Raw genomic sequence first — 10,751 nt, forward strand, 5'->3', positions numbered from 1 at the left:
TGGTGATGCCTGACCATCAGTAGCTAAAAATCCACTGTGTGCCCACCCTCTCCTGCTGACCTTGAAGGTGCTCCCAGACTGCCTAGAATTCACGGGGTTCAGGCCCCACCCTCATTTTTCCTACAGGCAATGACTCAACCTCCATTTATCACAATTTATTGCAGGGGGGAAAGTGAATTAGTGCAAGAATCTCCATCTGGATCCACTCTCTCCACTGGGAGAGCAAGGAGAATCACAGTCTTCCTGGGAAGAGAGATGAGCCTCTCAAACTTCCATCTCGAAGTAGAGGTCAGAACCTGCCATGTGCTCCTGGTAGTGCTGGTTGAAGTGCTCATTCTGGGCCACAGTGAAGTGGTTCTTCCAGTCTCCAGAGATCCCTGGTGGCAAGAAAATAACTGGGGTAAATCCTTACACATATGAAATATTTGTAGCCACAGATTGGCGCTAAAATACAATCCACAGACATCCCTCCCAAATCCTCCACCACCAACCAAACCCCACCTTTCCGGAGGAAGGGGGAGAGGCTGTGATCCATCAAGGTGGGGACCATGGTCTCATAGTTGGCAGCAGGGTTCTTTTTCATCTCCTGGAAGGAGGTGTGGTGCAGGATCCTCTCCACTGTTCCCTCTGCCAACTCCTTGCCCAGGAACTGCAAGATCTTCTGCACCTCCTGCCGTGGGTCCTGCAGGGAGATTGACATGAGAAGGCTGCCAAAAAAGCTGGGGGGCTCCTTCCCCTCCATCCCAGCCTCACCTTCTTCATGTCCTCATAGAAGAGGTAGAGTATCTTCTTCTCTTGCTTCTTCTCCCACCATCCACGCACGTGGTCGTACCAGGACCCGTAGGCCACTGTAGGATATGGTCAAGGGATTAGCTGAAAAGGGGGGTAGCGGGGGATGTCCTTCCCACTGGCTTTGCAGGGTGGGCATCCCACACCTTTGCCAGCCATGAAGTTCTCCAAGAACTCAGCCTTTGTGCCAGGGTCAGGGTGTATCTTGGCCATCTGGTGGAAGAAGTAGTAGGAGATGACAACATCCTTGGGGTTGCGGGCCATGTAGATAATCTGGGGAGAGCCAAGAATGTGTTTGGAAGGTACAGAGTGGTGCCTCCTTCCCACCAACCCAGATGGGGAGAGAGACAGGGGCCACCTGCCATGTTACCTTGCACTTCTTCTCCCAGAAGGAGGTTGGGAGGAGCTGGACAGGGAGATGGGTCTTTATGAGCCGTGGGGATGGGGCTTTCTCCAGTTGCTCAATGCCTATGGCACAGGGGACTTAAGAGGTGTGAGCCCCAGCACCCTCATCCCCACATTGGCTCTGTTCCCTCTCCACCCAAGCCAGGCAGCCGGGCTGGGGAAGCTCACCACTCAGACCCTTGGAGACCTTCATTTCCAGGAAGGGCACGCGATTGTAGATGGCATCCCGTTGGCACTTCTCCACATTCCCATCGTGGTAGATCATGTCCATGATCTCACTCAGCCATGTTGTGCCTGCAGCACAGGGACAGCATTGCAAAGGCTGGTGTCGCCCTATTCCCCCTGCACCCTTCCTCAGGACCACTCACCTGATTTGGGGTAGGTGGAGATGAGCAGGTCATCTGGACGGGCTTGGAAAGCCTTCACCTGTGGCCAGCCCTCGATGAAGCTCTGGAAGAGGGGGATGCCATGGAGGCTTCCCAGCTTCTGCCTGATTGCATATTCCTGCTCCATGGCTAACAGGGGGTCCACACAACACTGGTTGTCTTCCCTGCTGGCAGGCTACACAACATCCAGACTGGCTGGCTCCTGTGCCAGGACTGTGCCTGGGGCAGTACTGGATCCTGTGACAGGACTGTGCTCAGGGCAGTGCCCCATCAGGCAAAGTCCAGCCCGGATCACATGTGGCAGAGGTATTGCCAGTGCCACAGGAAGATGCCCTGATTCCTGGTATGATACTACCCTAATGTGGATGCTGGCCATCCAATAAGTCCAAGCCATGAGGGGTTGGGAATGGAGCCTGCATCACCTCTCCTCCCATCTGTCTGCACTTGTCCCCCAGCTACAGCCACGGAGTGCCACAAAGTTGTGGAACTGCAGGGACAACTCTGCCACCCAGGGGCCCTGTTGCAGCCATACCTCTCAGGATTCCATCTGCTCTGGTGCCCAGGAGCCCTGGCACCTCCACCCTCCCAACACACCCAAACTGTAATGGTGTAACAAGAGCCTCTCAGCTATGGAGCAGAGAGGATGTGAAGGAAGTTCAAAGTGCCAGCAGCTGGGGCCTGGGACAGTTTTTGTAGTGGGTTCTGCCTCCCTTCCCCCACCACTTCATTAATACTGTGTTGTCCTGCAGTGTCCCTGCTTGTCCTGGGAACCAGATTGGCCAGGACCTGGCTGAGGGTGCTGCAAGCAGGGGGTGCCTCCCTCTCTGTCTTCCTGGGTGCTCCTTTAATGCCTCTTGTGGGAAAGGGCTGAATAAGCTGATCTGCTCCATCCTGGATGATCTGATTCAGCAGACTGTACAATACAGGAATCAGCCATGATGGAGTAGGTGCTGCTCTTGCTTCAGGAGGAGATCAAGGAAAAGAAGAGGCCAAGTAGTGCCTGGAGCAGGCCAGGTCAGTGGAGTCTCTGGGAAAGGAGGCACCAGTGCAGGATATAGCATCTGGACAATTTGCAGAAATACAATACAACTCTGACTTTCTGTATCCAATCAGGGAGCTGGAAGACAGTAAACAGGTCTGTTACTCTGACAAAAAAATACACGTAACATTTTCACCTGATGATGAGGAAATAACATTATGACCTTTACTTAAAATTGAAATGCAGGTGATTAATAGGATCACCAAACTGCTACCAAAACGGTGCCATATATGGTGACCAAGATATCAAAGTTCCAGGAAAAGTCTAGCAGACTTACATGGGATGGAAACATACAGGGCGATCCCCATGACAGAGAATTAGGAAAAGATGATTCTTTATCTCCTTCAACTCCCCCTGAATCTACTAGACCTCAGGGTGGAGAGGGAAATCGCTGCACACAAATAATTATCCTGTTTGATCCAATTCAGGTGGCTGATTTTCAAGGGAATTTTGGCCATAAACCAGGTGATATTCAAATCCAGCCACTGGAACCCTATCAGTGCATACACAGTAATGGCCCAAACATTTGGATTCACGTTGATTCTCATTAACAATAAATTGCTAACACCATTGAAACACTCCAGGATAATCTCTCTTCGGCTCTTGGTTGTATTCAAGCCACTTGTGGGTGCATTATGTGACAGCTGCTATTCACATGGGAAGGTGAAGATGGTGCTCCCTTCCCTGAAAGCTTGGGATGCCACAGTGGCCTCCAATGCTCCCACACCTCCAGAGCACAGTGAAATCCCCCAGCACAGTCAGAGACCCATCATGGCTGAAGCCCAATGCCCAGTGCCGCTCCTCAGGAGCTTCAGCTTCACTGGTGCAGTTACAAGGGAAAGCACTTTGGGATCTGGCCCCGTGACAGCCCCTCTGCACAGCCTGTTCTCAACACACTGGTGAAGAGCTATGCACGCCAGTTCCAGCCCCCCTGGATTTCCCAGAACCCAGAAAATGCTACAGTAGGATGCTGCTCCCCACTACACCTTGCAGAGCTGGGTAAGTGGGTGCCAGTTCCTGCCACCTCCCAGGGTGGTCCTCTGGCCCCAGGCAGCACCATCTAGGGACAACCACCCTGCTGTGCCAGGCACATGGCTACATCCTGCCCCACTGCCTGTTTATTTAATCCCCCACGCAGAGACTCCAATGCTCCATGGCTAGATGTACATCCCTGGTTGCCCCATCTACCCTGACAAGGTCCCATCCCAGAGCCATGTCTCCCCTGCCAGAGACCCCCTGCCTGCCCCACAGTGCCCAGCTGGGGTAACCACAACCCAGGGTCCCTCTTTTAGCATCCATTCATGGCCACATGCAGCCTCCACTCGCTGTCATGTGCACACAGAATGGTGCAGGAATGCAGTGTAGGAAAACAGTGTGGGAAAACAGTGTGGGAAGTTGGCACTGTCCCAGCTCCAGGTGGATTTATGAGGATAGTTATTAGCTCTCCCATGATGGTGTTGGGGGATAAATGGATTAAAACCCTGCTCTTAGCTGGCTTGTTGCTCTTTATTCCTGAACTGTATTTCTCATCCATCCCACTGGGGCTTGGTGATCATCTCTTATCCCTCTCTTGTCTGTCATCCCACAAAAATATCTGGATGGTAGGCAGGAATGTCATCTCTAGCTCAGCGGCATGCTTTGATACCCATATCTCGGTCCATTGCCTGGAGGAAACATTCATTAAGAAAAAGCATCTGTCCATGGGGTAGGAGACGGTCCAGGAGGCCATCAGCAGCGTCAGGACGGAGCAGGACATCAGCGCCGGGTCCAAGAAGACGAAGGGAGAAGAGCAGGCGGGGAGCCAGCCGCCGCAGGGTGATCTCAGCCAAGGATAGATTCTCTTGGGGTTCACAAACCAAGGCGAAGGCAAGGGCCAGCACTGATAACCAGACTACTGTCACTCGCTCAGGGAATGGGTCTCCAGGGGGCATCTGGAAAAGACCCCCTGGAGCATCTTGGAGTGACATTGGCTCATCGGGTAGCTGAGGAAGTTGTGGGGAGGGTAGGCGGCCCAAGGATGACTGAAGCAGTTGACACTGGGAGACCACTTGCCTGGAAAAGGGGGACCCTCGTGTTAAGAACCTCCACCTCATCCTGGGACAGTGTCTCCTCTATTGGGGGAACAGGGTCCCAGGGGTCCTGCTGAGCCCAGCATCCCCAGAAAAGGCGGATCCCATGAATAGGGGGGCATGGTCCTTGAATTCTAGCTGAGCCCTGTCCCCCGAAAAGGGGGCTGCCATAGACTCCCCTCAGGAATGGAAGGTATCCCACAGTCAAAGGGGTGTCCCAGCCCTGGGGGTCAGGCAAAGCCCAAGAGCCCTCTTATGAAAAAAAGGGTGCCTCACAGCTGTGGTTATCCCAGGGAGAGGGATGAGGTGTCAAAAGTCCGAGGGTTCATGAGACGGAGGGCACACGATGCCGAGTGTCCCACCGAGCCCAGCATCCGCAGGAAGGCGATTCTCGCGGAGGCGGATGTCTCGGGCGTACCTGGCCACGACCAGCAGCTGCTCCTTCCGGCGGAGGCGCTGCCGAGGGCCCCCGGAGGCGGTCCCGGGAAGGGTCCCGAAGGTGCGCGCGTACAGCACCCGGCAGGGGGCATGGCCGGCGGGCCCGCCCGGGGCCAGGAGCACGAAGGCCCGGACCATGGCCGCGCCGCGGTCCCGCCGCGCCGGAAGCGGCGGCGCTGGCACGGAAAGAGCAGCCCTCGCGGCGGGTGGGGGGGCGGGGCGCCCGGGCATGCAGGCAACGGGTCACGATTGGCCAAGGCTCGGAGACAGCGAGAGTTGATTGGCGGGCAAAGGCCGGTGGGTGGGGAAAGGCCGCGAGGAGAAGGCGCTGTGGCCCGGAAGGACCTTCGGCAGCCGTTCCGCGGCCGCTGCTACTCCTGCTCCGTGTTCCCCTCCCCGGAGTGTTTCCTCCACGCTGCCCCGACACCGGGAGGGGGGCAGAGCTCCGAACCCCCACCGTGCTGCCTGACTGGGGTCCAGGTCAGCCGCTGCCCCCGCGGGGCCTCGCTGCTGCCACCCCCCGCGCAGGGACAGCTCTCAGTGGTCCAGTGCTCGTCGTGGATGAGCTCTCAGCCCCCGGGGACTCTCCCATCGCCCCAGCCCTCGCTCCTGCCAGCTGCTCTCCCTTTGCCCACACATCCGCCGTGGTTGCTCTCTCTCTCGAAGGAGCTTGCAGAGGATATAAAAAACACTCCCCACCCTCCCCAGCTCACAGTGCCCAAACCCTGGTTCTGGGGTTAGGGTGAAGCCCCTCCTGTCCCCCACCGTAAACCACGGCTGGCTTAGAGCAGGACAAATTACTTTAAATAAGACGGGAGGGCGCCCTTGATGTGGCCACCCTGGTACTTTGGGAATGCAGCACGGGGGCTGTGGCTCGAAGTGACAGCAGAGCACAGTTTTGGGATTTAAATGCAGGACACTCCCGTGTGTGTCCCTGGGCATGGGGTGGACACGGCTGGGAGAGGACATGGTAATAAATCTGGCTTGAGGTGGCTTAGGGGGACATGGCCAGGGCCAGCATAGAAAAGTGCTTGTCTTGAGTGGGGCATATGGAGGAGTGTGTGGCTGGCACAGGGGACGTGGAGGAGCCCATGGCCAGAGGGGTCATGCAGAGGGACATGTCTGGGTGGAGATGCGAGGCTTTTCCATGAGACCTTTCCAGCCATGGAAAAGGTATTTGTTTTCTGCCTCAAGTGACTTCAGCAGCAAAGCTGGTTTTTAACAAATTCTTTATGGCTGTGGCTGGTTATTTGTGGGTTGAAGGTGGGGGTGGAAGGGTGGGAGGGTCTTTCTGCCATGTTTGGGGACGTGATATCCCAACTATAGTGTCCATATTCAAACTATCATGTCCATATTCCAGCTACAGTGTCCATCCCAAGCATGATGTCTGAAAGGAATAAGATGAGCGTGTCTTTACAAACAGACCGTGTGAATCTGCTTGTAGGTAGGGCTAGGAACTTATAGATAGGGAACTAACAGAAGAAACTATTAGTTCTAGAAAATGTTACTAATCTACACAGATTGTTGCTTAGCCAAGGCCATTATAAATTCCTGAACCTAGAGGAAAAGAACAAAGACTTAATAGAACTGTGAATAGCTTTATTTTTTTCTTTTTTTATATATAACAAAAGGGGGGGGTGTGTATTAGAGGGGGGCATAGAGTAGGTGATTCGGGAAGTCTGTACCTTCTGAGTACCTCAGCCAATGGGGAAGAGGAAGAGGGTGATGCGGTCAGGAATTTAGGATTAAAAGGGGGCTGCGTCCCCCAACAATCTGAGAGACCCGATGGGAAGTTCCCATGGCCTCTCCCTTTATTTGAATAAAGTCACACAACTCCTTTGTCTCCTTTTTTGGACAAAGACCTCTGACATCGTGGATTCATGTTCCTAACAGTGTCCCTCCCGGAGATGTCTCTCTGGTGCTGCCCCACAGGAGTGGATGGCCAGCCTTATCCTCATGCCACCTTTCTGCACATAGCTCAGAGCTGCATCTCCATGGGTGCGGGCAGGGGGGTCTCGGTGCCGTTCCCGGCGCTGCGGTGTCGCGCCGTGGCCGCCAGGCGGCGCAGCCACCCGGGGCCACGGGAGCCTGAGGGGCCTTCCCGGGGGTCCCGTCCCGGGGAGCAGCTGCAGGTCAACCCCCTGACGACCCCTCCTACCACCGGGCCTCACCTGGTTTCTTCTCGCCAGCTCGTCTCCAGAGCCACTGCCGGCAGGATGAACCCTTCGGCCCCGCGCTGGGTCTGCTGTAACCCGGCAGAATAGTCCGAACTGGCCACGTCTGAAGCCACTCGTGCCCGAGCGAGCCACGCCGCGTGTGGATCCACCAGGAAGACGCCGGGATGCCTGCACCGAGGACTATGCTGATGCTGCTTGCTCTCAGTACGGCCCTGCCAGCGCCCACCCGGCTCAGCCCGCACAGAGACGCTGCGAGGAACTGGCAGACTCAGTTCCTTTGTGACTGCAGTTAGTTTGCGTCTCCTGCTCAGGGAAGGCTCTCTCTAGTTTCTGCTTCACCTCATTTGCAGCTTCAGGTGAATTGTTTCTGTCCCCAGTTTGTCTCAGGTTCAGCTCATAGAGTTTGTCCGTGCCTCCAGCATATTTTAGACTCCAAACTAGTTTCACCTTCCCTAGCTTCATTTCGGCTCCAGCTTACTTCCATATTTGATTGATCTGTGGCTCCAGTTCATTTCTGCTCTGGCTCATTACTGCTTGTGCTTGTTCAAACGATCTTGGCTTTTGGCAGGGCCAGAAATCAATCACTATCATAACTTAAATGTGGTGGTGTTTTGAGCAACCTGGTGTAATGGCCCTGTCCGTGGCAGAGGCATTAGAACTAGATGATCTCTGAGGTGCCTTCCGACCCAAGCCATTCTGTAATTCTAAGATACAAACTGGTCTGGTTCTGTCTTTTGGGGGCTGTGCTCATGCAGTTGTGTTTTCCTTCTGTTATACCCAAATTAGAAGTTTTCCTTACATCTGAAATAAAGAAAAAACAAAACAGTATGCTGAAGCAAAATTAAACAGAAAGAGAGGAATTAATCACTTTCCTATTTAGAACAGGATACAGATTTTAAAGAGCCCCAAACTAACAAGAACAAAACAAACAAATGAACAGCCAAACCTCAAAGCACAGAAGGGTATTTTGGTACTAACCTTGCAGCTGCTAACATAAAAGTTTTCTGACACAAGTGCATGTTATGAACCAATATGTAAAGTTAACCTGTAAAGCCTTGTGTACTCAGAGCAAGGCTGGGGAGGTGATTACTTTTGGCTGCACTGATTTGAGGTAGGTTTTGCAATTCTGCTTTGCTTCACTTCTGAAAAAAATCAAAAATGCCTTCATGAAGTCTGCCAGAGAACTGATGGCATTGGAGTGGCTGAAACTGGAGAAATCCAGAAAAACCTGAGCCTCCTAGTGCTGCAAGGCTTCATTTGGCAAATGAAAGGAAATTTAGTTGCATTCTCACAGTCCAGCCTCTTGATCAGGGAAAGGAATTCCCAATGGTGTCTCTGAAGCCACTTCTCACTAAACAAATAATCAGCTTCAAGGAGAAGCTCTTAACTCAAAATAATATAGTTCCACAATTTACTGAACAAAGTGGTCTTATCTGCCTTTTAAGGGGAAAACTACTTTATGACAATAGAAATCCTCTTAGGTCATCAGCCTATATCCTGAAGCTGCCTTTCTTGCATTCTCTTTCCTCCTCACTGTTGGGTTTCTTGGGTTATTTTTAGTTTACAGTTACTGTCACATTTACAGTGGAGATGTGTGCAGCAGGTCAAATAAGCTGCCTCCCTGAAAATGAGCACATTTACAGTGTCCTGTTTAATTTCTTGGTGAAAATTTATGATTTTCTGTGTCTGTGTATTTTTTCTTGGAGAAACTTTTCCTCTGCTGGCAGCACTGGTGGTAAAGACCAGGATTAGTATGGCCAGGTGGGAGAGTCTTGTGAGCTTATCATGTCCAAAGTGTCACCTGCTGCACACATGAACAGGAAATCGTGCCAGTTCTTCTCAAAGCTACATCACTTTCATGTGTATTCATAGACTTGTTTCCCCTTTTCCTGGTAGATGATTTACAGAAGCACAGAGCAGAGGCTGCTTTTCAGCAGGGGATTTAAATGCTGTGTGACCTTGCATTTTGAAGGATTATTTAGCGTTTGAACTGTGTTTACCCTGATGGCTTTCAGGCTGAATATCTTATATATGAGCAGCAGAGTCCCAAAGCCCTGGTTTGGCTTCCCACATCCTCCCATTTAGTTTTTGCTATTTTCAGCGACTGCTGTCTCTATTCCTCCACAAAACCAGCTCCCACCAACCACTCCCCTGGAAAAAATGCAAACAGTAGAAAGTTTAACAGGACCTCTACCAGAGTTTAACTCCCGCAAGTTACCTGCTTGGAGGTCCCTCTGACATTACTGCAGTCTTTGGCTTCACTAAGTTTGAGCTGTAAATATACTACTTACAGCTGGAACAGCATCTGCAAAACCACTTCCTGCCAGGTGTCAGTAACATTGCTTTGATTCAGACTCTGGGAACAGTATATGACTGATTACAAGGATTTCCAGCTCCCAGATCTTTAATGAAGTAACTGCTAAAACAGAAATATCACAAACCTCTTGAGATGCTGATGTCATTTCCCAGTGTTAAAATAGCTGGTGCTTTAAAGGGTACCTTTAGGATACAGCATTATAAATCTCTTACAACCAATTGTACAAGGACATCTAACCCTGCAAAACTGCATCAGTACTGTGAAACTTGTTTGCTGAGCGCCCTTCCATCTTGCAAACAAACTGTGTCCCCAGGCATAGAAAGAGGACCAGTTTATCACCACAGCATATGGTAGAGCACATCATGGCCTCCTAAGTAAATGCCATAGCAAAGCCATTCCTACTCCTGAGAAGCCAGAGTAGCATGGATATGCTGCTGTATGCATTCTGCTGATGGATTCTCTTGTGCCATGTCCCAGAAAGCTCTTCCCTCTCTATAGCTGCCACCTCCATGGCTTCATGGACAGCCCAAGACCCTTCGGCTGCTGAGCTGAAAAAACTCTGCCATTGGGGGGTACTCAGAAAGCTTTGCTCAAGTCAGACCACCTCCCCTAAAAACCTTTTTTTAAATCAAAATAGTAATTTATTTAAACAAAATCCATACCAATTTGGAACAGCAGTTTCATATTTCCTTCTAGAATGAAGTTAACATTTTTAATAGGGAAAGTATTGTGTAATCAGAGAAACAAAACAGAAATGAGAAGACAACACCAACTCCTGGTCACTGCACCCTCACCAGGACTCTTGCCCCTGCTCCTGGCCTCTACTGCAGACAATGCATTTCTGGGACCATGATCTGCTCTCTTCTTGCCTTGAGGTCCTTGGGAAGCAATTTGTCTCCCTGCCTACAACTTCTCTCCCTGCTCCAAGCTCCTTTCAAATTCCTCCTGATGTAAGTGCATGAGGACTTTACTGCAGTGGGGCTCCAGGCAGCTCTGTCTCTGCAAATTTTAAGGCAAGCCATATTCAGAAGCAGGGGGATGCTTGGGGCAGACTGCTTGCTCCCAGCATGGATGCAAGATACAGTAAGGTGGACCAATGCAGCAGATACTGTTCTGACAGTCTGACTTTAT

At 51.8% G+C, this 10,751-nt stretch overlaps 2 protein-coding genes across 7 annotated transcripts; both read right to left on the minus strand.

Annotated features, from left to right (window-relative positions):
• Positions 1 to 140: 140 nt before the first annotated feature.
• LOC134044021 (sulfotransferase 1 family member D1-like) lies at positions 141 to 2,546 on the minus strand. 6 transcript variants are annotated; one of them, XM_062492950.1, is made up of 7 exons: positions 1,563 to 2,546; positions 1,372 to 1,488; positions 1,160 to 1,257; positions 936 to 1,062; positions 754 to 848; positions 502 to 682; positions 141 to 377 (listed from the first exon to the last, which is right to left on the minus strand). In XM_062492950.1, exons 1-7 carry the CDS (start codon positions 1,705 to 1,707, stop codon positions 265 to 267), a joined length of 876 nt encoding a protein of 291 aa, XP_062348934.1. In that variant the 5' UTR covers positions 1,708 to 2,546; the 3' UTR covers positions 141 to 264. The 6 variants fall into 6 exon arrangements, with proteins under 6 accessions (XP_062348934.1, XP_062348933.1, XP_062348932.1 ...); XM_062492949.1 differs by having other exon boundaries at positions 1,160 to 1,272; XM_062492948.1 differs by having other exon boundaries at positions 1,160 to 1,272; positions 1,366 to 1,488.
• Positions 2,547 to 2,638: 92 nt separating this feature from the next.
• On the minus strand, positions 2,639 to 5,264 carry AP5S1 (adaptor related protein complex 5 subunit sigma 1). Its single transcript, XM_062492953.1, has 2 exons — positions 5,107 to 5,264; positions 2,639 to 4,671 (listed from the first exon to the last, which is right to left on the minus strand). The coding sequence occupies exons 1-2, from the start codon at positions 5,262 to 5,264 to the stop codon at positions 4,245 to 4,247; spliced, it is 585 nt and encodes a 194-aa protein (XP_062348937.1). The 3' UTR covers positions 2,639 to 4,244.
• Between the last annotated feature and the right edge of the window lie 5,487 nt (positions 5,265 to 10,751).

This window comes from Cinclus cinclus, chromosome 5, assembly GCF_963662255.1.
Source record: "Cinclus cinclus chromosome 5, bCinCin1.1, whole genome shotgun sequence".
Lineage (NCBI taxonomy): Eukaryota > Metazoa > Chordata > Aves > Passeriformes > Cinclidae > Cinclus > Cinclus cinclus.